The sequence below is a fragment of the Temnothorax americanus genome, unplaced genomic scaffold (assembly GCF_048541705.1).
Source record: "Temnothorax americanus isolate GAGA-0224 unplaced genomic scaffold, ASM4854170v1 Scaffold6, whole genome shotgun sequence".
Lineage (NCBI taxonomy): Eukaryota > Metazoa > Arthropoda > Insecta > Hymenoptera > Formicidae > Temnothorax > Temnothorax americanus.
In genome coordinates, this window is record NW_027509751.1 from 116065 (window position 1) to 140124 (window position 24060).

The 24060-nt window shown below is 38.6% G+C and overlaps 5 protein-coding genes across 13 annotated transcripts; 3 read left to right on the forward strand and 2 right to left on the reverse strand.

Annotated features, from left to right (window-relative positions):
• The first annotated feature begins 31 nt into the window (after positions 1-31).
• On the forward strand, positions 32-8361 carry LOC143905080 (proclotting enzyme). Its single transcript, XM_077420216.1, has 8 exons — positions 32-592; positions 5317-5391; positions 5693-5992; positions 6156-6498; positions 6624-6844; positions 7011-7203; positions 7443-7714; positions 8063-8361. Exons 1-8 carry the CDS (start codon positions 571-573, stop codon positions 8359-8361), a joined length of 1725 nt encoding a protein of 574 aa, XP_077276342.1. The 5' UTR covers positions 32-570.
• LOC143905221 (coiled-coil domain-containing protein 149-like) lies at positions 6154-13768 on the reverse strand. Of its 6 annotated transcripts, none has more exons than XM_077420484.1 (11): positions 13467-13768; positions 13217-13386; positions 12891-13134; positions 12553-12719; positions 12390-12462; positions 12222-12306; positions 11993-12161; positions 11820-11917; positions 11401-11729; positions 7068-11204; positions 6154-6543 (listed from the first exon to the last, which is right to left on the reverse strand). In XM_077420484.1, exons 1-9 carry the CDS (start codon positions 13527-13529, stop codon positions 11503-11505), a joined length of 1296 nt encoding a protein of 431 aa, XP_077276610.1. In that variant the 5' UTR covers positions 13530-13768; the 3' UTR covers positions 6154-6543; positions 7068-11204; positions 11401-11502. The 6 variants fall into 6 exon arrangements, with proteins under 6 accessions (XP_077276610.1, XP_077276608.1, XP_077276607.1 ...); XM_077420482.1 differs by having other exon boundaries at positions 7068-7709; positions 8079-11729; XM_077420481.1 differs by having other exon boundaries at positions 7068-7215; positions 7291-11729.
• On the forward strand, positions 13738-19837 carry Eif2balpha (eukaryotic translation initiation factor 2B subunit alpha). 2 transcript variants are annotated; one of them, XM_077420491.1, is made up of 10 exons: positions 13738-13805; positions 13879-13993; positions 14073-14174; positions 14364-14503; positions 14594-14710; positions 14794-14906; positions 15039-15183; positions 15258-15383; positions 15495-15664; positions 19698-19837. In XM_077420491.1, exons 2-9 carry the CDS (start codon positions 13981-13983, stop codon positions 15642-15644), a joined length of 906 nt encoding a protein of 301 aa, XP_077276617.1. In that variant the 5' UTR covers positions 13738-13805; positions 13879-13980; the 3' UTR covers positions 15645-15664; positions 19698-19837. The 2 variants fall into 2 exon arrangements, with proteins under 2 accessions (XP_077276617.1, XP_077276616.1); XM_077420490.1 differs by lacking the exon at positions 19698-19837 and having other exon boundaries at positions 13739-13805; positions 15495-15912.
• Positions 16065-22152, reverse strand: Fer (tyrosine-protein kinase Fer). 3 transcript variants are annotated; one of them, XM_077420468.1, is made up of 15 exons: positions 21500-22152; positions 21123-21296; positions 20903-20999; positions 20616-20811; positions 20256-20399; positions 19970-20176; positions 19684-19867; positions 19201-19374; positions 18451-18687; positions 18194-18370; positions 17907-18120; positions 17621-17773; positions 17371-17493; positions 17162-17284; positions 16065-17056 (listed from the first exon to the last, which is right to left on the reverse strand). In XM_077420468.1, the coding sequence occupies exons 1-15, from the start codon at positions 21710-21712 to the stop codon at positions 16914-16916; spliced, it is 2559 nt and encodes an 852-aa protein (XP_077276594.1). In that variant the 5' UTR covers positions 21713-22152; the 3' UTR covers positions 16065-16913. The 3 variants fall into 3 exon arrangements, with proteins under 3 accessions (XP_077276594.1, XP_077276595.1, XP_077276596.1); XM_077420469.1 differs by having other exon boundaries at positions 20262-20399; positions 21500-22151; XM_077420470.1 differs by lacking the exon at positions 19201-19374 and having other exon boundaries at positions 21500-22150.
• Positions 22153-22932: 780 nt separating this feature from the next.
• On the forward strand, positions 22933-23925 carry Nd-mlrq (NADH dehydrogenase (ubiquinone) MLRQ subunit). The gene is made up of 3 exons (XM_077420498.1): positions 22933-23113; positions 23326-23472; positions 23811-23925. The coding sequence occupies exons 1-3, from the start codon at positions 23066-23068 to the stop codon at positions 23865-23867; spliced, it is 252 nt and encodes an 83-aa protein (XP_077276624.1). The 5' UTR covers positions 22933-23065; the 3' UTR covers positions 23868-23925.
• The last annotated feature ends 135 nt before the right edge of the window (positions 23926-24060 follow it).

The following is a 24060-nucleotide window of genomic DNA, read 5'->3' on the forward strand; positions in this document are numbered from 1 at the left end:
GAAACATTCCTGCGCGTCGCCGCGCCGCGGCCGTGACGAATCGTCATCGAAAGGCGGAGTATCGGCGGCGTAGAAGGAGCACCACTTTCCCTTGAGGAGTCTAGAGACGGCGCTTCGAAGAAAGAAGGAGGAAGAACGGGAGAGAGTGAGCGAGTGAGCCGATCGGTCGCGATCTTTCGTCGAGAGTAAAGTGTGTCGAGGTCTTTTCACGGACAGTCGTCGGGTTCGTCTGTCCCGTGCAGCCGCGATTGCACGCTTCCTTCCTTTACCGATCTCTCTTCTTTCTCTTCTCATTTTTTTAACTGCCGGTGTCGTACCCTCTCCGCGCCACGATTGTCACTCTCGTTCTCTCTCTCTCTCTCTCTCTCTCTCTCTGTCTCTCTGTTTCTCTCGCCGCTCTCGACGCACCATGCATAACTCGCCGGCGCTCTCACGCGACAATTCTTAGCTAAAATAGTTTGGCGCCGCGTCTCTCGTGCCCCGGGTGTCACGGATGCCGTCCGCGACGTTGTGACAAACAAACACTGGGGATGTCCGCGGGATAAGCTCTCCCTCTTCCCTCGAACGGAGATGTCTTCGTCAGCGGTCCTGAGTAAGTGAAATCCTCCTTTCTGCGTTCCGAGGGAAAAACATCGGGATTTTCGCGCGCGAGGGTGCGAGAACGCGAATGTCAGTGATGACACCGACGACGCGCCGATGGGATCGAATCGTCTCCGAGGCCCGAGGCGCCTGCCATCCGGTTCCGCTCGAAAAGAATTAACGACAGAACGTCACGCAAACGATGACTACGGATATTATTATAACGAGTCCGAGTGTGACTGCTGGCACGTATTAGATTTCAAAAGTGAAAACGGAGTGAATCGGCATGTCGATGCGTCGACAGCAAGAAAGCGATCTATTTGCATACCTCCTCAGTAGCACACGTCTAAGGGATTGCTTTCTAAGCTTGATCCGTTACTTCTCAATCCGGCGAAAAGAAGACTTCGCGTGTTACATGGCGTAAATAAATCTGCGAAAGTAATGCTGAAATCGCTAATATACGAAATATAAAATTAAAGTGCTACAAGACATATTAATCTTCGACATAAGAGAGGTCCAGATGCGAAGGACAAGAAATTACGCGACGAGAAAAGGGGAAGCTAATGTTTTTAAAATATTTATTTGAAATTAATTTTCAGGACATGAAATTCTTGCAGTCTCTCCTTTACTGCGTTCGGTCGCGGTCGGTTCGATCGCGGCTTTATTTGTTTAATTTGCATGCTTTAATACAGCGGCCGCGTCTCGCGGATCGAAGGTGGCCTTAATTGCGCTGCCTCTTTCGTAAATTCTCTGCGTCTCGTGCATGGGGCCGATTCTCACTTTCTCGGATTAGAGTTTTTCGTCGCTACCGATTGTCTAACGATACCAGAATTCCGGTGACCTACTGGCAAAACGAAGCTTCGCACGGCATTGATTTTCTCATTAATGTCCCGTGAATTAATTGCCGCAATCAACTGCCGCTTTTACTCGCCCGTCAATCGCTATCAAGATTCAGACTGCCGTGGAATCTGTCGCATCGACACGCCGATCTCAACGTCTACTAATGACGCTAATAATAGTAAAGCGATTCCCGTCTCATTAGTTCGTGACACAGATTCGCGAACATACGAAAACCGCATTGTTTTACGTCGCTCTAAGCGCTAATTAATCCCAATCTAGGCAATCGTTAATTGAACCTAATCTTGCAAAATGTATATACATAATTTTTACAGGTGATTCCAACAATTCTAATTCTTTTTGTTAAGTGGACTTTCGACTGAATTGATGTTTAAGATAATATATTTTGCATATTGTTAAAAATAGATGATGATTCGTATATCTTATAAAATCTTACATTTTTTAATAGAAAAATTTGCGTGTTTTTGGGAGCGAATTGCCTGATCGAGGGTCATAAAATTGTCACGTGGCCGAACGTGGCGGGCTCGTCATTCGGAGATTCAAACGCCGGCATACATCTGGCCGTGTTCTTCTTTTTTCTTTCTTACGACACGTGATGTCGCAAATAAAATCGCGAGATTCGTATAGCCTACGTATCGCGCACGTACGCACACGACACGCGGCATATCTGGGTTACCGTGCGTGGGCATATATTATTCTATACTCAGCTCAAAAACACATAAATATGTATTATAAAACGCTACGCGACACAAAGATTTTTCGAGAGAAGCCGCGCCTTTCCTCGTCACGAAATCATTCGGCCGAAATGCGTCTGAAACTAGCAGAATAACGCCTTCATCTTCATAGCTTACATGTAGAATTAATTTAACGGACGTCGAGACTCTCTATTTCTTTAGCCAAATCGAAGACGATTTTTCCACCACATCGAGGATGACACCATCCTTGTAAACATGATTTTGTCGTACTCGTAGAACACGATTTGGTCATCCTAAAAAGAGTAAACAACAAAATATTAATATAAAAGTAATTTATATATAGTAATCTTGATAAAAAAGTAAAGTATATGTACATATGACATATAAAAAATAAGTAAATATATTTTCAGCTATCGGACAAGTCATTGATCTAATTATTTTTCTTAATTATTTATCTTAATTTGTGATTACTGTGTATTGTGTTTACTTAATTAACGTTACTGTGTTATATCTTTCGAATCATTCGTTGTTAAAAATGATATCTCCTTATATGACAAAACTGAGTAAAATTAGTACTCGACTTAACATTTACCTAAGCATTTCTTGTAAATTCTCTACTAACAATTAATATATCTATAATCTTGTCAGTTTCTGCAAAATTTGTTTCGTCACAGAAGTTTCTTGTACTCCGTTGATTACTGGTAACATATTTTAGAAAACAATTAATTGCTCGAGTGGAAGCGTATCTTGACGTATCTTTCGAAGAAAACTCCAAGTCTTTGATAGATTCTTTCTTCTCTGACGAAACACGAATGTATTTACGGCGCGAACGTCCGATTTGCCGGATGTAGCTCGGGTTTTTTCTTGCTTTTCGCGTTTTCACATTTTCACTACTGGTTAACCAGCGACAGAGCCAGTGAAACGTCGAAAAGCCAACCGATATGAAGATGCAAATCGGAATCGCGCGATGCGCCGCGACGCATCGACGATGGCCTCTGTGAAGTCGCTGAATTCGTTACTTCAAATTGTGTTTGATCAGTCTAAGCGGATACACGTGAGACATTGAAAAAATAATTATGCGGGATCGATGATGCAAGATACAATTGCATTGCAGTTATAAAGACAATATACGATCCCGATGTGCAGCTGCGGTATAATCGGTCGATGCAACTTTGACCCGCATGCCGCATGCCGCGAGAAACGATCCTGATGCACGTAATCGGAGCGTCCTTGTAACGCTTGCAGCTGAGATAAAAGGACGTCGATCCCGCATGTAGTAACGAGTTGCTTAAATTTTCCTCTTATTGCAGAAACGTATTCTTTTTTTTTTCTTTTTCTCTCGTGTAGAATTCGCGAGGTCGATGATGGTGGAGCAATAAAATCCCGGAATTTCATCGAGCTCAGTTCGGCCGCGTTCTTCTCTGAATTTTCTAATCCCCGGGTGAGACGGGCGACAGCAAACATTACGACAAACGTCGTCGATTTCATTTCGTCGGCGGGATGACAAAATGAAAATTCAACATTCAGGATTCAGAGGACGCGGAGCGCGTTTACGACAGCGGGGTTTCCCCAGCCGGAACCCCAAGAGAACGCTCTTACCGTCCCTACCTCCTGAGTCGCTGAGGGACAAATAATTGTCGTCCTCTCCTCGATGTATCGGGGCGACGTGAATCAGTGAACGGAAGAAGAAAGGCACACTTTCACGCCGGGCAACTTTCACCATCGATAAGAGAGGCCCGACCCGACGTGCGCGTGGTGCCGCTGTAACTAGTTCCGAAAAATCTTAACTTCCACGCGCGGAACACGGGACACGTAATTTTGTAATTATGCACGGCGGTACCCCCGCCATCCTCGAACCCGGACCTCGGAGCCTTCGAGGATCAAAGGAGACATGTGTGCCGCGTGTCTGCTTAGCGCCCAATCTTTAAAAAGACTTCTTTTACAATTGGGTCACGCGATTGTGACCCCGCACGACCAATTTACATTCCTTCGAGCCTCTAATAGCCGGCACCTTTTATCTCTTTTCTTCTTTTCTCTTCTTCCCATCTTTTTAGTTCTTCCTCCTTTTCTCGAGCAGGAGGAATCCGGCTTTTTATTGCCGTGGCCGATTAGAGGGGAACTCTCGAAATTCTCTTCTCGCATGGCAAATTGAGTTCAAAAATCGGAACTGGATCCGGATCGCGAGGAATTGGCCCGACGATAATCTCAGAATCGTTTAGAAATATTCCCCAAGGCGGGTCGGCATCTCTTCTTTCGTTCAAACGCGCTTCCGGGAGAATTGATGATACTTAACACGCGCTTAGAACGATCGGTAAAACAAGGTCGAAATGAAATTGCGTCCCGGACGAACCGAGTATCCTATCGAGTATCTAATCGAGTGTCTTATTAGCAATTGCGCTATTAATTAGAGACATTTGCAAAAATCGGCGTTCTCGTCGTCGCCAAAATTTCTCCCGTTCGTCATAACTCGTCTTTAATCTCACGTTTATTAAGCGCGCTTTTTACAATAATAAAAACAGACATACATTTGCCATATGTCAGGCGCGCATTTTTGTAACTGTATACAGTTCTCTTCTTTTATTTTAGAGAGAAAGTAACGGATCCGCGCGTGCGTTTCTTCTCGCACGTTTTATCTCGAGGACCGATAATGACGCAGATACGGTGCGTCACATCCGCGTGTAAAATTTCGAGAAATTCTGGCAAGATTGGAAAGCTCCAACGTGCGTTTTCACATTATGTAAGACGAAACGCGCCTGTTTATTATGAACGACGCGTGTATTACGGTACTCCCGATGACAGATGACTACGAGTGACTTCGTAATTGTCATGAATAAACATCGAGATCATTTTCGCGTATTCGTAGCCGAAAATCGATATATAGCTTAATCATTAGAGTTACTTAAACTTCTATCGAGCTAATCGCTAAACTATATGTACTCAATTAAAATCAATGCAAAATAATACAACCGAAAATTAATAACACCGACTTAAGCGAAAATTATAATAAAACTTACAAGTTTAGCACTAACAAGTTTGTGAAATAATTTCACGAGTTGTATTAATTATCAGATTTATCTCATCGATACTAAGCGCCTTTTTATAACGGGATGACATTTGTAAAATATCTATTAATGTTAATTATATTATTGATTATATATAATTCACGTATCCCCGCGTTTCGCAGGCCTGTGCATAATATGGAGTCTATTTGCTGGTTCCATCTCGTACACCGAAGAAGTCGTGCATTACCGCACTTATCGTAAGTAACTTTCGTTTTCCGACAAAAACATCTCTTTTGGTGTAAATATATACCTACGATGAAACGTTTGTCCAAACGAGGCTGCGGTTTATTGAAATAACCGACGTTTTATAAATAACCGAGGAATTATGCGATTCCGAGCCCCCGCGCGGAAAAATGCTGCTCACGATAACAATAACGATAACGACCGAAAATCGCGAAGCGCTCTCACTTCGTTGCGCTCGCCGTTTAAAATCCTTACGTATTTTTTAAAATTATTAGTCAATCCGCTTTCGACTCACATAAGATAAAAATCGCACAGCGTACGGATACAGAAACTCGTACTCGCCGACGAGAGGGTGGTTGCATTCCTGGGATGCTGGACCGAGCAGATCGGACAGGCCGGTGTATGCTCGCAGGGACACGCAAGTGCGTCCGTACACGCAGCTAGTCAAAGTTCAGCATGAGCAGAGCGACCCTTTGGCGACCATCAGCGAGACTCTGGGCGCCCTAAACACCGTGGGTAACTATATCGTCAATATGACGAGGGGCGTCGAGATCTCGGATTATCCGCCGAAGGAGCTGCCCTCGGCGTTATACACCATCTCTAAGAATATTTTAGGTAATCACTAAAATCAATATATTAAATTAGTAAATGAACATATTATACGTATGTTTATTCATTTTTTTATATTAGTTACTACACAGGTACCGTGTAGGGCTAAGCAATTTCATGTTATTTGTTCATACATACGCTTTATAAATTTTTTCAACTCCTTTACCAGGCCGCAATGTGACAGACAGCATAGCGCCCTTAGTACGCGGTGTCGCATTGCCACTGAGACAAACGATCGTGTCCTCCACACAGGCGCCATCGGTCCAACAGCAGCAGCAGCAGCAGCAGCAACAACAACAGCCCACGGAAGAACTCGCAAATAGAGTCAAGGAGTCCGCACCACCCGCGTGCACGACGGCCGAGGGTGGACCCGGGAAATGCCAGGACCTCAGCAATTGCCCGCAATTGTTGCTCGACCTCAACAAGCTGAGACACTCGTTCTGCTTCAAGAGTCTGATTATGCCAGGAGTTTGCTGCCCAGTGGACAAAACCAGCAATCCCTCCGTTCCGATGTAAGTTCCTTATTGAATTCACATTATTTCCTGGCTGGTCATCTCCTGTATTTTAAAAGAATTACAATATATTATTAAAATATTCTTCTTATCGTGTAAAATAATTAAATGAACAAATGTTGCAGCACTACTGGAGGCGCGTCCCCTGCGATCGTTGGACACCCTCCACGACCGACGATTCGACCTACGAAAATTCCCACACCACGCCCGATACCGCTATATCCGGTGACATCCTTGACGACGAGACCTACGTATATTGTTTCATCGCCGGACTCGTTGGTCAACAATACGAATGGCTTCGAAACAATAGCGACGATCGACAACAATTTCATTCAAGACGACGAGGGTAGGTACTTAATTGAGCACATTTTTTCTATCGCGTTAGAAACGGCAGACCTAACTGAAGGAAAATTCTTATCGGATATTCATTATGTCACTATTTATTTATTGCTAATAAAAATAGGTAGATAAAATGTGGAAAGATCTAAAACCAAGAATGTTGATCTGTCTAGAGTGCGGAGTGATACATTCAGGTAAATTTCGAGTGGTCGGAGGCGAGGAAGCCTTACCCGGTCGTTGGCCCTGGATGGCAGCGATTTTCCTTCATAGCTCTCGGCGAACGGAGTTCTGGTGCGGGGGATCGTTGATAGGACCACGTCACATCCTTACCGCTGCCCATTGCACTCGAGATCAGCGACAGCGGCCGTAAGCAACGTTCTATCAACATTCGAGATCTACACACAATTCTTATTCTCTTTACTCAAAAATATAAAAATGAAAAAGTAAACGCACTCTCTTTATCCTTCCACTTGATTTCAAAAGTTCCTTCAGTTAAAATTGTGCAAGAAATTCCTTTTTGTTATTTCAACTGGAGGATAAAGAAATATATATTTTATACATGTAAATATTTTTCATACAATATAATATCTCTGGATGGGTTACAGTTTCGCCGCCCGCCAGTTCACTGTGCGTCTCGGTGACATCGATCTGGAGAGGGATGACGAGCCCTCGTCACCGCAGACTTATACGGTGAAGGAGATTCACGCGCATCCAGAATTCTCGCGCATCGGTTTTTACAATGATATCGCCGTTCTCGAGCTTACCAGAACTATAAGAAGGTCGCCATACGTGATACCCATCTGCTTGCCGCAGGTCCGCGAGAGATCTTTCGCCGGCGCCAGACCGACGGTGGTCGGCTGGGGCACCACTTACTACGGTAATTAACATCTGGTTATGTCTGACGTACTGTAATTTAAATTCGCGTCTCACACGCCGATCCATTATCAGGTTCAAAACGCCAAAAATTGATCCAGTCGAAATTTAAATAGGAATTAAAAAAAGAAACAAAAAATATTTAATATATGCTCAAACATAGTTTTTCGTCTCTTATAAGATATGCACCTTATAGAATTAGTTTATAGAAATTTACTTCGTAAAGTTAAAATTTTAATTCTAAATTTGAGCTTAAATTTTCAATCTCAAGTTTGACAAACTTGTTTCTCTTCTTACATCTACATATTTTCCTAATCGTGATAATATTCGTAATGATGATGTGGTATAACAGGTGGGAAAGAGAGTACCGTTCAACGACAGGCGGTCCTGCCTGTGTGGAGAAACGAGGATTGCGACGCGGCTTACTTGCAGCGGATCGACAGCAAATTTTTGTGCGCCGGTTACAGCCAGGGCGGCAAGGACGCGTGTCAAGGTGATTCAGGTGGACCGCTTATGCTGCAAATCAACGGTCAATGGACCCAAATCGGTATTGTCTCGTTCGGTAACAAGTGCGGCGAACCCGGCTATCCTGGCGTGTACACGAATGTCTCCCAGTTCATCTACTGGATTAAAAATAACATGAAACGATAACGGAATCATGTGGCGGAATCGTATTTACGTGCTCCTGAAAAATGACACACATGCATACATAAATGTGAACTAATATAAGTATTCCGTAAAAAAAAAAAGTCGTTAATACATGTATCAATACATTTCTTGTAAAATTGATTTTTAATATCACATATTTTCTATAAGAAATAGACTGATAGAAATTAAAATATGTTAGAATGTATTCATTTCTGTGAAATTGAATACTAAATTCTGAAAATCAGGTTGATATAAGATATTTTATTTTCTTTTTAATTAATTTATATATTCTTTCAAATTTTTTTATTTTAAATATAGAATACTTGAAGAAATATCCCGATTTGGTGTTCCGCTATTGTGCCAAGGTGCCAAGGTTTTGATATCTGCGGATTTGCATATGTGCTTCTTTTCTTTTATGATTCTGAAAATATGTCAAGCAACACATCTCGTGTATAAGCACACTCCGTTAGGTCATAATAAACCACCTACGATTTTAGGAGATATTAAAAAGGTGTAACACATCTGTCACATAAATGTCTGTTGTTTTATCATTTTACGATATTTTGTTGCATTTATAAATGTGTGTACAGCCGTATTCCTTAAGCATAAGCATAGAAATATCTATAGTTATCCATGTTTTTTTGTGAAAACACACGAATGTGGTCATATGTATATTCATTGAATAACATATAAATTTATAAATAAATTATTATCATTATACATCGCCTACTTTCTCTCTGTATATAAATATTTAAAAAACAAGAACTTTCTTTAAGAATACATAAAATATAATTTACAAGTTTATTAAAAAATTGGGAAACACATTATAAAATAGTAAAACAAAAAATTGGAAGTTTAGACGTGTGTGTTAAAAAATTTTAATTAAATTTCAAATTAGAAACATTATCTTTCATCGAAAAAAATTGATGAAAATAAAATAAGTAGCACATGCTATTTATTTCACGGAACATTTGAATAATGCACATGACATCCCAACTGTCAAATTAATTTAAAAGCTTAAATTCGTAGTATTTCGTACATCATAAAAATTCTTGTAAAAAATCAAGGTTTAAATTAAAGCATTGTTGCAATCTTCTTTGTTAAAATGAAAATAAAAAGCGTTTCCGTTGAAAATCTGGGAAATATCGTGAAACAAATGGTTAATGCAGCGCTCGAAGACTCCGGTTAGTTATTTCTACATCTCTTATAATGCATCGTATGGCTAGTTAAACACTATTATTATTTAGATCAAATAACAAAGTTACATCAAGCCATCTATGAAGAATGGTACTTCAAAAAGATGATGGAATTAGGAGACACGACAAATAAAATAGAAAATGTAAAAAATATTCGAAAGATCAGTCAGGTTTGTGGAAAAAAAAAAAAAAAAAAAAAAAACTATATACGAGAATAATGTGGAAGACAAATAATAATGATACGTTCACAGGACTTATCATATCCCTTAAATAACTTAGCAAGGAATATATCAGATAGAAGTAACTCGATGGATACTTCAAACGAAATAAAATATTTGCTGAAACAAGAACCAGACAATATGAAAATTATTAAGCATAATAAATCTAGTGCACGAGATATACCTATTATGTGCAATAAATCAGTTGAAGTAGTATTATTTTTTATCTATTCTATTTTATTTTGTTATATATAATAAAAAAACTGTCAATTATATTTCCTAGCTATATTACAAAAATTAAATTATTTTGCTTAATAAATAACAAATAACATTCTCTTTATACTTATAGGCGAATGTATGTACTAAATGCAGCGAAAGAACTTGTTCAAAAATTTCTGAAAATCAAAAACGTATTAATAATAATAATAATAATGCGCCTAGTCTGGAGATAATCAAAGTCTGGAATAATCCAACGCAGAGAGCAAAAACTAGAAAAAAGCTGGAAAGCAATATTATCGCTCATGAGAATAGGAAGCAAAATAAAGGGTTATTATATATACGTAATAGAAATTTTCAATTTTCACACAATTACAAAAGTTTGATACGTATAAAAAAATATTTATGTTATTCAGGAAATTAGTTAAACAAGTGAGGAGAAGATTATCCTTCGAGTCTTGGAGGAAAGAAAAAAACATGATGTACAGAAAATTATTGAAAGAGACAGAAGAAAAGAAACAACAAGAATTACAAAAGAAATTAAAGGACATTGAATGTAAAAAAGCTTCTCAGGAAGTGGGTATATCCTTAGAAAAAGTTATTAATTATTAATGCAGACTCTCTCTCTAAATTATCCGCTAACGCATCCTTCAGGCCTATGCGCGGATAATAAAAGAAAAAGAAATCCAACAAGGAAGAAAACTGTCTGTTAAACAGCTACAAGTGATTCAACAAGTAAATATTGAAACTCTGCAGAAACAAATCGACGACAGACGCGTTATCAACAATCAAGCGTTCAACGTCTGGAAAAAACAGAAGGATATGAAGCTGAAAGAAGTGTAATTCATAAAACAACGTATACATAAATGCAAAAATAACACGTTTGGAATATGATTCTATATATTTAGCAATAACAATATATATATACATATCCATAGGGAAAATATACCTTACCATCAATTAAAGAGATCGGCGGGGCCATCGAAAACACTTACGGACAGATCTAGTTTGCAATTCGACTCGTGGTTAAATCAGCTGAACAATGTCTTGCACCAAAAATATTTGCGAGAACGTCGTCACTTGGTACGATCATTCTACTGTCAACCTACATATTATGGTGCTGTGACTACGTGCTATACATAAATGATATGTCCAACTAATTGTTACAACAGACATTGCATAATAAGTCGTCTTTCATCATTTGGTAAAATCATCACTATCAAATAAGGTTATTAAATATTAAATTTCAGGTTATTAAATATTAAATACTGATTTGATAAAAATATTGACTAGCACTTTACATTGCTAGTTTATGTGATAATCAAATCAATCAATTAATTAGTTAATTAAATTTATCATTGGTGAATAAAAATAATTTATAGCGACTAGACTTTTTCCAAAAATTGCACTACCTAATGTACTGTCCATTAGAGTACTCCATTTTCTACTTCCTATATATACATTATGTTTATGCAGGCACATGTATATATTCTCTGCAATATATATTTTTAATTTCATATCTTTTGTTCATCAGTATCCTTTAAATTATTTAATGCCTTTTGAACCAATACTCCTAAGTTCTTTGGAAGACTCATTTGTATCGATTGCAATTGTTGCATAACTTGACTTTCGGGCGAAGAGTCACATTGTATATTATTCTCACTTGTTATGATATTGTTTTCCTCGATATTATCTATACTACCGTTAGTTGTATGATCTAAATCGTTGAAGTCGCTGTCACCTACAAAAAATAACAGTGGTATAATAGATCTGCTACAAATAGTACGTTAACTCAATAACTATTATTACACAATTATCCGGTTATATTTACATCTCAAATCAACATTGGCGCTTGTGTATCCCTCCAAAAGCTTCATGGTTGGCGACTGTACAGCACTGTCCAATTCACAAATTCTCAATGCCAATATTCTGCAATTCAACATATACAAGTGAATCTATAAAAGCGCAAGTATATATGAATGCAATTAACGTTCAACTATTTACTTGTTCGCTTTCTTCTGATGCGCCAAAGCTAAAGTTTTGTCATTTAAAGCCTCCAGCAAGGCAGTGCAAAGGCACCGTAGATCAGTAACGGCAGCAGCAGATTTCTGAGGCGGTATATAAGAACTTTCTTGAAGAAGCTGTTCGACTAAAATTGAAGGAAAATATATTCCTTCGTGTGAAAGATTTAATGATAAATAAATCTTTAGGCGTGTATAAAAATATATTTTACCTTGTTTGTGAGTCATCACTGTTCCAGCCGCAGAATTTGCTCCCAACTTGATAGCTCCTTTTACCCTTTTACTATCCAACATACTCTGGAAAAAATTAATTGCCTAATATCAGAAATAGTCACAAATTAAAGGAACGCGTATTAATCTTTTATTTATTGTCAATCTACCTTGTACTTTGACAAAGATTGACGCGCGAGTTCCTTTTCCTCAAGCAATTGCTGTAGTCTTTCTTGCAGATATCTAAAATATAATATATACAAAATATATTTGTGGTATAAATAAAAATCAAATAATTATCTAAAGACTACAATTAAATTATTTCCTAATTACCTATTTTCATTGATAAGGGCATCTAAATCAACCGGTTTGGTAGCGTTTAAAGCTTTAGACAATTCGTGATTCAAACGATGCGCCTTACATTTGAAAGCATCCCTCTCCATCTCCAGCTCATGTTTCTCATCTAATACTGTTTGTAGATCTGTTTGCAACTGTGAACACTATGGCAGAAATTAATCTCATTAAATAGCAATATCTTTTCGAAATATAAATCAATTCAAAAAATTAATAACTAACAATAAACACAAGGTGAATCGATAATAGACAAAAAATTGTGCATTACTTTAATTTTTGATACAATTGTGATATTAATTTTTTCTCTTTACGCTTACCTTCAAGTTCAGCTTCTCTAACTGTTCTATCATCTCTTCTCTTTGGTGCATGGATGGTGCTAATTGAGTTTCTTGCGGTTCAATTGGCATACGATTATTATTAATACGTAACACCTTGATATCACCTTCGGCATCCGCTAGCTTCTGCCTTAAAGTTTCAACCTGCAGCCTGAGGCACTTATTTTGCTCTCGTGCTTCTGTCAATAGATCCAAGGTTCTAAAATCGTCCTCTAAGCTGTAACACCTGCAAAAAATATTTATTGCTCAAGCTAATGAAAGGAGTCTTTGAGTCTTTGAGCAATACCATCACAGGCCTGAGATAAGACCTGTTTAATTCCTTCATATCGCACATCTGCTTCTTCAAATGCAGAAACCTCTCCTGAATTTGTTCGGCCATCAGCTTAAACTGATCTCGTTGTGTCCTACATTGATCCATCTCCTGGCTCAACAATATGAGCGCTTCCGACTTCATTTGCAATTTTCTCTTTAACATCTCCTGCGAACGTATGCATTTTTCACATAGAATTACCAAGTCTACGAGACGGAATAAAACATCTTAAGCAAACGTCAACCTACTTTTGACTCCACGTCGACATCGTTGGCGCCAGTTTCCTTGAGACGGCCCGTCTTTTCCTCCATCGTATTGTTCCTAATTAAGGACTATATCATAAGATACGATGAGCGTTTTAACACTTTTGACGGTCGAATTTCAATGGACGTTCACAGACCGATTTCACGACGAGCGATGAGGCTCCGGATGAGGTATTGAGGTTAAATATCTGTTTTCTAGAGATAAAAATATCCCTGGCAAAATTACTGGAAATCTCGCTTTCGTATTGGACATCGGAATTTTGTATATCGGATGTCGATGCCAGTGTGAAGCCTCCGTTAGGCCATGCACAATGCACATTGCACGTTGGTGCCATGATGGAAGAATACCAATATATATGTATATATATATACCAATATATGGTATTCTTCCATCATGGTTGGTGCCTCGACGCTCGAGAGCTGTTGACGCAACGTGATATCTGATGCAATATTAATGTTAATTTAAAGCGAACGGTTGTATGTAGAATAAAAGGTCATAATGGACAGAGAAGGTAAGTGACGTCAACATAAAATATTTATATTATAATGATACGTGTTGAATAACATGAAGTCTTTGACAAACTTTTGCAGAAATATGTCAATATTTCAACAGCATTATAAAAAATGAGAAGGATGTTTCTGCCGGTATGGCTGCCATTCGTACTTTGTTGAAAGTATTGAAACATTCTAAATGTAAGTGTATCGCCGATATATATATTTTAATATAACAATTTACCCAACATAAACACACATACATATTGCAAAACAGATATTTATCGCGCATATTCACGTTGATCGAGCTTCTTAAATATTACGATAAAATATTTAAAATTCTACGTTTCTATTAAAACCATCTCTCATGTGCTCTTTTCGCTTTTGTAGCAGAGACAGTTCAGGAGCTCCGGATTTGCTTACAACATGCAATCGACGCTATGCGCTCCACGGAAACTCCAGTCACCGCGATTGCCTCGGGAAGTGAATTGTTCCTCCGTTTTATCACGTTAGCGACATTGGATACACACGTAAGAATATTAACGCTTAGACTTTGTCTTATAGTTTTATAAATAAATTCAGACTTTAATGATACAATTTGTTTATGTGCTTTTAATTAGTCAATCGCAGAATGCAAAGGAATCATGCTGGAAAGAGGCAAAGTATTTTACGAGAAATTAGTTGCAGCGCGAGGAAAAGTAGCCAAGGTAGCAGCACACTTTATTACTGACGGCTCGGTAAGAACAGATATACATACAAGAAATATTTGAGATATTCCTATTTATTTTCTTTTTATTTTTATTGTGTTATTTTTTATCAGACTATACTCACGCATTCCAAATCAAGAGTAGTGTTGCAAGCAATGAAGGAAGCTGCTGCGAGTAATAAAATATTTCAAGTATACGTCACGTCAACATCACCTGACAATAACGGGTGAGTAATAAAATTACATTCTGAATAAAAAATATATTTCTTTTTATTCTTGCGATTCTAAGCTTCAATATGTGCTTTGTCTTTCTTTTTGCGATTGTAAACTTCAATGTGTGCTCTGTCTTTATCCTTTAGAGAAGAGATGTGCCAGAGCTTAACAAAATTAGGCATATCGTGTACAGTGATATTGGATTCTGCGGTGGGATACGTGATGGAGCGCGTAGATATGGTCATGGTTGGAGCGGAAGGTGTTGCGGAAAGCGGTGGTGTAATCAATAAGGTATACGATAATTCGACGGCGATGTATAATTCTTTTAAATTTATGTATAAATGATTTTCTCATTCCTTTTACAGATAGGTACATATACAATGGCTATATGCGCGAAGGAGGTGAAAAAACCATTTTATGTATTGACGGAAAGCTTCAAATTTGCGAGAATCTATCCTTTGAATCAAGTAGATTTACCTGACGAATTTAAGGTAAATTATATCTTTGTACAATGATTTCAGATCAATATTACAACTTTTATATAGAACGCAAAAGAATATTTTTCGCGTGTCTATAAAATGCATCGTTATTGCTTGTTGTAGTATACATCTAGTACTCTAAACAAGAATTTGAAAAAGGAACATCCCTTGGTTGATTATACTCCACCTCATTATATCAGCCTGTTGTTCACGGATTTAGGAATTCTAACGCCATCGGCTGTTAGTGACGAACTCATTAAATTATACTTGTAATTTGGAGAATTTGTCAAGTGGTGAGTTTTCTAAATTCCGCGAGTATCATAATACAATGTGAGAACATTATATGAATGTTTAAGTTTCGTCTGCCTGAAAGTGTAAAGACTAAGGTGGAAACGTTCAACTTTTGTAAAAGACTGTAATATAATCTTTATTAATTTATTATACAGCAATATTGAGTATTTATATGTGGAAACAAGATAAATGTCTTTCATATAATTACACGTAAAATATAACAAGTAATAAAGTGTCTATACGAGGGTTACATTATGTTAAAATATATTATATGTACATCCGAGAAACACTACAAAATATTAAAAAGAACACACGATAGAATTGAATAAATAAAGCACAGAACATGCTACGTCATATTCGTGAATACGCGATAAAAATACATATAATATTACATATAAATATTACATATAAATTCAAATTAAATATATGAAAGTGATAACAATATTACTTGTAAAATAAATTGAATTATTATGTGGACGGAGAAATATAATAATTTATATTTATAAAACAATAATTAAACATTACGAATTGAAAACATAAACAATGGCGTTCACATTGACATTATTTCGTAATGACGTATATAATGGCAATTAATAATATATTTTATATTGATAAATATATATGTATACACACAGCATGTCAAGGAAAAGCATGACAGAATAATTCAGAATTGTTTTCTCTTTTGTCCTTTTCAGGGCAGCGATTATGTAACTTTTCCCCTACGACGGAAACGTGAAAAGTAAAAAGTTTCACATGAATACTCGTGATCATGTAACTCGATGAAACGTAGAAACGTGATCGTGTAAATAATAAAAAAGTTCACGCGAAATGGATAGAGCGAAAAAAATAATATATATATATATATTTTTTTTTATTTTTTTTTTCTAAAATATTTTGTGCGGCATTCATTCTTGAAAATATTTTCTTGAGGAGATTTAACAACTGGAATTCGTTCTATAATGCATCGTGAGTTAAGATTCTTTTTATTCAACGTAGGTATCAGAAGTATCTCGCTAATGTGGATCAGACAAAAGTTGCACCAATCATATCTTTCCTCGATATATCATATGTATATTTGTAAGATAAAATACGGTTTGGTTGCGTGTGAGCACTTCATATCTTTAAAGCTCGATATATATATACAAATTATTATAGGAATTTCATGACTTGTAAATATACAATATAAGAGTCAGGAAGCTATAGCACCAATTTATACTTCTTATTGGCTGTAAAATACTCTTAACATAATACTCATAGATACGCTTGCGATAGTGTCTCGACCACGGTATATATTTGTTCAAAATGCGGCCGTTTCTCTGGTTCGTAGTCCCAGCATCGCAACATTAATCGATAGATCTCTTCGGGCGTTCCATCCGGAGCTGGCATTCGATACCCTGATGTAATTAGTATACGCATAAATTGCCAGAATAATAAATATATAATCGCAAGCGTATTAATCTCCAGTTAATTTTTCGTCGATTTCTGTTATTCGCTCTTACCTGCATCTATCTTCTCACGTGCCTGCGAATTGGACATACCGCTATAGGGGTTGCCGCCTTTGGAAAATATTTCCCATATGAGAATCCCGTAACTCCAGACATCGCAGAGCGATGTGTATTTACCTGAGAGACAAGATGTAACGTATCGGTGATCAGCAATACAATTTTTGACATTATCAAAACGGCGAAAACGAAAACTTGTGATTTACCGAAATTCAGAGCTTCTGGCGCAGTCCATTTAATGGGAATTTGTTTCATACCGTCCGAAACTATGTATTCTTCCTCCTCTCTTGACATTCCAAAGTCGGAAATCTTGACTATGCATTCATATCCTAAAGAAATAATGTTCGACATTGTATTCAACATTATACATATATGATTCAATTATCACCGCTGGTCAAGTTCAAATTTAATGTGTCTTCCCTCTTTCCCTCCCTTCTTAATATGTAGTTTATTTACCTACGAGGCAGTTGCGAGCGGCTAAATCTCTATGGATGCAAAACTTAGATTCCAAGTAGCTCATACCAGCCGCAACATCTTTGCACATACGCAATTGTTCCCATTGTGTTATTGTACTAGCATTCTTCCGCAAATACGTAAGTAATGAACCACCTAGAGTTAGCGATTAGCGTGTAGAGTATAGGTACACATCGTAGGGTATAGGATTTTAATACGATAGCACGACGGCCAGAGATGTTAACAGTGTTAGTGTAACGCAATGATAATGAGACTTTTATCAGCTTACCGGGCACCAGTTCCATCACGATCATGATCGGCTGCTTTTGAACACATATGCCGATAAGTTTGACTATATTCGGGTGATCGTACTGCTTCAATATCCTTCCCTCTTGCAAAAACTTGCGTTTCTGGTCGTCCGGTAACGATACCTTACATGTTTTCACGGCCACTTCAGTCTTGCAAGCCTTCAGTTGCGCCTTGTAAACGTCTCCGAAATTTCCCTGTGTATCACATCGTCGGCATCATCGTATCGCGGCACGTAAAATACAAGAAAGCTATTGTCGGCCTACTCACTCGACCTATTTTCTCCAAAAGGATGACATCATCGTTATTAAGTTCCCATCGCTCGCGCGAAATTGCCGTCTTAAGAATAGCCCCAGACCGACTGGTCACCGGCAAGTTGGACGCCGATTGATACCTGATTAATTCTTGAATAGATGGAAATGTGGGTCCTTCAAATCTATAATGTCCCTGCAATAACATACGAATTAAATTCTCTACTATTTTAATATTATATATATATACATATATTCTATCAGATTTATTCTTACTTCTGATGTAGTTTGTACAATAAAATGCTTGTGCCCGTCCCAGCAAACAGATAAAACTATTTGACACTCATCGTTTCTCATTGTTTCGCGTACTAAAAAATCTCCTTCATTGACGAGTAATCTTACGACTTCTTCTCTCGGTAGTACACCGTGAAACCATTCCTCTTCCATAAGAGGAGAGCCATTTCCGTTACTTTTTTGGTTGTTAGTTAAATGCGAGATTCTACGTAACGGTACCTGCAAATAAATTTAATTGTCCGAAATATATATTGACAGTAAAATAAGTAATAATTTGTAATTTTAATCACTTCCACATATATATTCTTATTTTATTTCTATACAAATGTACAGATATTAGTACAAAAGTATTCATTCTCATGCATAGCATTGACCACAATCTCATAATTCAACATTAATAAAAAATATTCTAGATGATACGCTCATTATTCATGCATCATTTTCTAATCGTAATAAATCATGTAAATCCATAATTTGGTATATAAAATATGGTAGCAAGACAAGGTTGCTTGCGAGCCTCGCACTAATTTTTGTAATTAAAAAATACGGTAAACTAAATACTGCCTACATCTGTGACAGTATAACGATAAAAAATTTATTACACTCCAAAAGCTGAGAGAAATGTATCGTATACGAAATCTGTATGACATAAAACATATCAAACATCTTATCGCTTGGGCACAGGAAACACACGAGCACTCAGATATCACACGAATAAAGTGTAACACATACAACAGGGGGGATATTTTTTTCTGCTTTAGCTGTGGGCCCTTCGCTATTTGCCCTAATCATTCCGTTTTTCGAGTCATTAATTGTCGGCAAGGATTTAAAAGGTGATTTTAATATCGTCATGAACCGCTGATTTCTCCTCAGTGTGAACAGACCGTTGTCCGCGACTGTATTTCTCTGTAAAGGGCTAGATCTAACTGACTTATAATTCCAGGCAACTCAGCGTTCAATGGGAAAGAGCAATCAAACATAATAACACTTTCGTAACATAAGTGCCACAGTTAAAAAATGATTTTCTATACAATGTGTGATTTTCTAAGTTTTGTAGATACTGAGGTTTGATTATAATAAACCGTAAACATTTCTGGGAACATTTTTAATATCAAGGAATAGTTGCATAATACTAGATCTATTATAATTAATAAAATTTAGTTTTCTTTTCTTAACCGAAAAAAGAAAGAAAATTATTTTTTAGATTTTACTTACTTTATTAATTGCAGGTGAATCAGTGAAAGAACCTTCCACGGAAAGATCACAACCCGAAGGTACCTCTTCACAGCCTAATTCATTGAGAGCGCTTCTAATGACCTCCACTTGTTTCTTTAATTTTTTCTCCTGGCAACGTATTCTCAGCTCTTCTCTTTCGCGAGAATAGTCCAAGACAGAAATCCTAGTAATACAGGACACATGAAAAAGACGCTTGAGGATGTCGAACGTGATTGTAACAAAGTATTAGCATTAATGCGCCATATCAACGATAAAAGATTTATACCTAGAATCGCCATTATTTTCTTGTGAGAATTGCGGGCTCTGTCGATTTTGCGTGGTTTTCAGAGAAGCTTCGAGTTCCGTGAGACGACTTCTCAACCAATCTATAGTTAAGTTATCGACAGTCAGCTTATTTGGCGATAATTTTCCTGAAGTGTCATCCACAAGGTTTTCATCGAATGTAAATCTTATCGGAGATGCTGGCCTAGTTCTACGTTAACATCGAAATTTATAATATTTATATTAAAATTAAAATATATTTTCTATGTAGAAATAATTATGTTTTGTACATATACTTGTGCTTTCCAATAAAATCTCTATACTCTTCGATAGGCTTAATATTATCGACTGCCTTCAACACTCTTTCATGGATCTCCAAGAATTTCTCTGTCGTAAAATCTGTATACTTGACAATATCCTGAAGTATTCCCTTCCTAGAAATTCACGGGAACTTGGATATTATACGTGTGTGAAATAATAATCGGTAATCTCTATATAAAGTTTTTACCTTTTCCATCTTTCTAGTTGCGTGCAAATAGAAAAATTTGAGGTAAAATATTAAGATCTTGTTTAACGATAAAAGGAGTTAGAACTTTTCCAGGAGTGTACCATATGGGGATCGTATATAAGCTATTTATAACGCAACTCACCACGAAGTTATGAATTCCTGGTGAATAGCCTGTTGTCGATGAAGCAAACTTGGCAAATAACAAGTTCTCAAATCATTTTCACATTCTGTCACAGCGCCTAGTAGTAGGACGTATTCATTGTGGGTTAGATGAAGCTTCCTACACGCCTTCTGATATTTTTCTCTTAGTTCATCCAACTTGCGACCTCCTCTACCAGCTAAAGAAGTTACGTCGCTGTATCACTTTGTTGTCGCACAAATACAACAGATTTGAAACGATCCAAAAGAATTGTTGCGCACAACACTTACACTTAACGTATAACTCTTCAAATTTCGACCTCGAAAATTTGTACGCCTCCAAACTTTTCTGATAATCCACTTTCTTCCTAGTTACATCCTCCGTCAGCTTCGAACATATGAATTAAAAAGAAAATTTAAATGACAAAAACACAATAAAATTTATCCAAATTTTTACCATTTTTTGCCACATTACACTTTGATAAGTATAATTAATATTTATCTTGCTTACCTGCTGAAATTGATTATTCAGCCACGTCTGTTCCTCTTGATACAACTTTCTGGCTCTCCTTCTTTCCGAGTACAATGTACTCAACTGATCTACAACGATATTTTCAATAGAATCTGCCTGCTGCTTGATCAATTTCGCCGTTTGATCAATCGTGTCCATTATGTCTCTCCAGCTCTGCAAAAGTACGTTTCTATATATACTTTAAGCAAAATATTAGCAGGATGCAATTGCCGCTAGCTGTCGTTACGTTCTGCGTTAGCAGATTCCGTTACAATTAAAATTTCTACTGGCGTTCCGCCGGAAAGAACTCGTAGCAGACATTTCACACAGCTGTTCGCGTTCGACAGAGATTCGGCTATCTAGAACAAATTAACCACCCGCGCTATGAGACTGCCGACGAGATCCTCGTTACGCTCGATCTTTTTCCCCTGGGCGGTGAGCGAGGTAATGGTCGAGGCATACTCCCGGTCGGACTTGACCTTCGTCGCGAGGCATCTTCGCATCGTCTCCAGCAGCTTGATCTCGGCATCCTGGCGGGCCAGCAGCGCCTCGTGCGATGCCTGACCCTGCAGGCTCGTGGAGAAGCCCATCGCTTCCGAACCTTCGGCGGATCGCGGACCGTCCAGGACCGTCAGGCGGTAACGCGGTACTCAACGCCGGCTCATACTCGACTAACTCGACCTACAGTGGAATATTCTAGTCGTGACATCGGCGGATATCCCAACATTTAATTTAGGTGGGCTTGGCGCGATTGAACAACGACGACGACGTGTCCGGGTCGTTACACGACCAGCACGGAGCACCGACGACGACGACGCGTGCCGTTACTCCGGCGCGTCCCCGCGCAGCTCTGAGATCAACATTTATATTTATACCCGTCTCTCCCAAAAGCTGCGAGAAAAATTCACTTTTATCAGCGAAATACCGCCACTGGATACGTCGCACGACGATGTAGATCAAGGAAGTCCGCTCGCTGTGGATCACGGCTCGATCCCGCCGCCTCGTCGACGTCGATCGCGCGATCTAAAATCCCTAATCCCTAAATCCCTAGTTCCTCAGTCCTCACCATAGAGACTCTAGACTCTAGTTAACATCGGCCGCGCCAAACCCGTCGCGCAACGCGACGGCGACGGCGACGGCGATGACGACCTTCGGGGGCTTCAGGCCTTCCGCAATCGTCGTTCTCCACAGGACCGACGTCTTTTACAAATATAATAAACAAATATAATAATATATAATAAATAATGTGTATTAAAAAATTTTGTATAAAGTTTTTGAGAAGATCAACGTTGGAAATTAAAAAATTAATAATACATTTTCTTAATTTGATGAGTTTCTTTCGGCACGTACTGTAAATAAAAATATATTTTATTCAATAAGGGAATGAAAATATTGTTTGTTTCAGGTTATTCAGCTTCATTGACGATTGTACTATTGAAGTAGGTAAATCGGATGGATGAGCTGCAGTGGAAAGCTATGTAATACGGCGAGCAACAAAACAAGAATTTTCATTCGATTAAGTATTTGCTCCCGTAAGAAACAAACGGCGCACAAGGAAAAGACTCGATCCTCGATCCTCGATCCTCGATCAGATCCCCACCACCCCCGAGCCTTCTGCTTGTGTTATTCTCATCTCGCTCACTCCACGACTCCACGTACCGTCTCGCTCGCTCACATAACGAAAAATCAATAACTTTGCGTTACCGACATTAGCACAGAACGCAACCTAAGTTACCCCGTGGCCCAAACGTGGACATTGGCTACGTAGTTCACGTGCACGTTTTACATCGTTCCCAGAGGGCGTATCGCGTTCGCGGATCACGGATCACTGGCTACGGCTACTGTTGCGGGCTGCGGCTGCGAAAACAGTGCGGCAGTGCGCGGTGATAATTCGTCCTATTGAGAAAGACTTGCACGCGGATCTTCCGTTGGACGTCGCAATCATGAAGATGCAAGGGACGAGCTTGGGGAGCATAAAGAAGAATCCAGCCGTGAGCACTTAGCACTCGCAGATTACTTCGCGTCACGGAACGTCGCGATGCCATGCAATTATCTCTCTCTTTCTCTCTCTCTCTCTCTCTCTCTCTCTCTCTCTCTCTCTCTCTCTCTCTCTCTCTCTCTCTCTCTCTCTCTCTCTCTCTCTCTCTCTCTCTCTCTCTCTCTCTCTCTCTCTCTCTCTCTCTCAACGTCTTTTCTTTTTCAGCTGCTCCCGCTGTACTTCTGCATAGGGCTAGGAGGCCTCGGCGCTTTCTTATACACGTTACGCCTGGCGACAAGGAGCCCGGACGTCTCCTGGCTCAACAAGAAGGAGGCCGAACCGTGGAACTACTACAAGGACAAGCAGTACAAGGTGCCGACACGTGTACCTCGTTGCTCCAAACCTACTTTGGATGATCCGCGCGTCGCATCAGAATTCAGAACGGAATTCTAATTATAATTTTGCGTGCCCTGTAAAAAACACATTTCAACACTCACAAGTGCACGTATATGCGTGAAGTACGTCAACATATATGTGTACGCATATGTCAAAGTAGCGTACGTGAGAGTATAAATAGAATTCCTCCACCTTGAAATTTAAAACGCGTGTCCGGAAGTGCAAGCTTCGAATAATTTTGAATGAATCGATTATTCAAAAGAGACGCGTGCTCCGTGTGTGCTCACGTTTGTCTTTTTTTTTTTTTGTTACAGTTCTACGCGACGAAAGACGAATACAGCAAATCCAAGAGCCCAGCGCCCGAATACTGAGCTGCGCCATGTAAACTATAGTATTTGTTATAGGAATAAATTGTTATATAAATCGCTACCTCCGAGCACTTTCTCGTCTCTACGCGATGCTATTGTTCTTCTAACCAAACGGCAAGAGCGCAGCAGTTTTAAGTCACTCCCAAAACGAGTACGTTAATCCAATTGGAATGTATTATACGTTGTGCGTAATTTA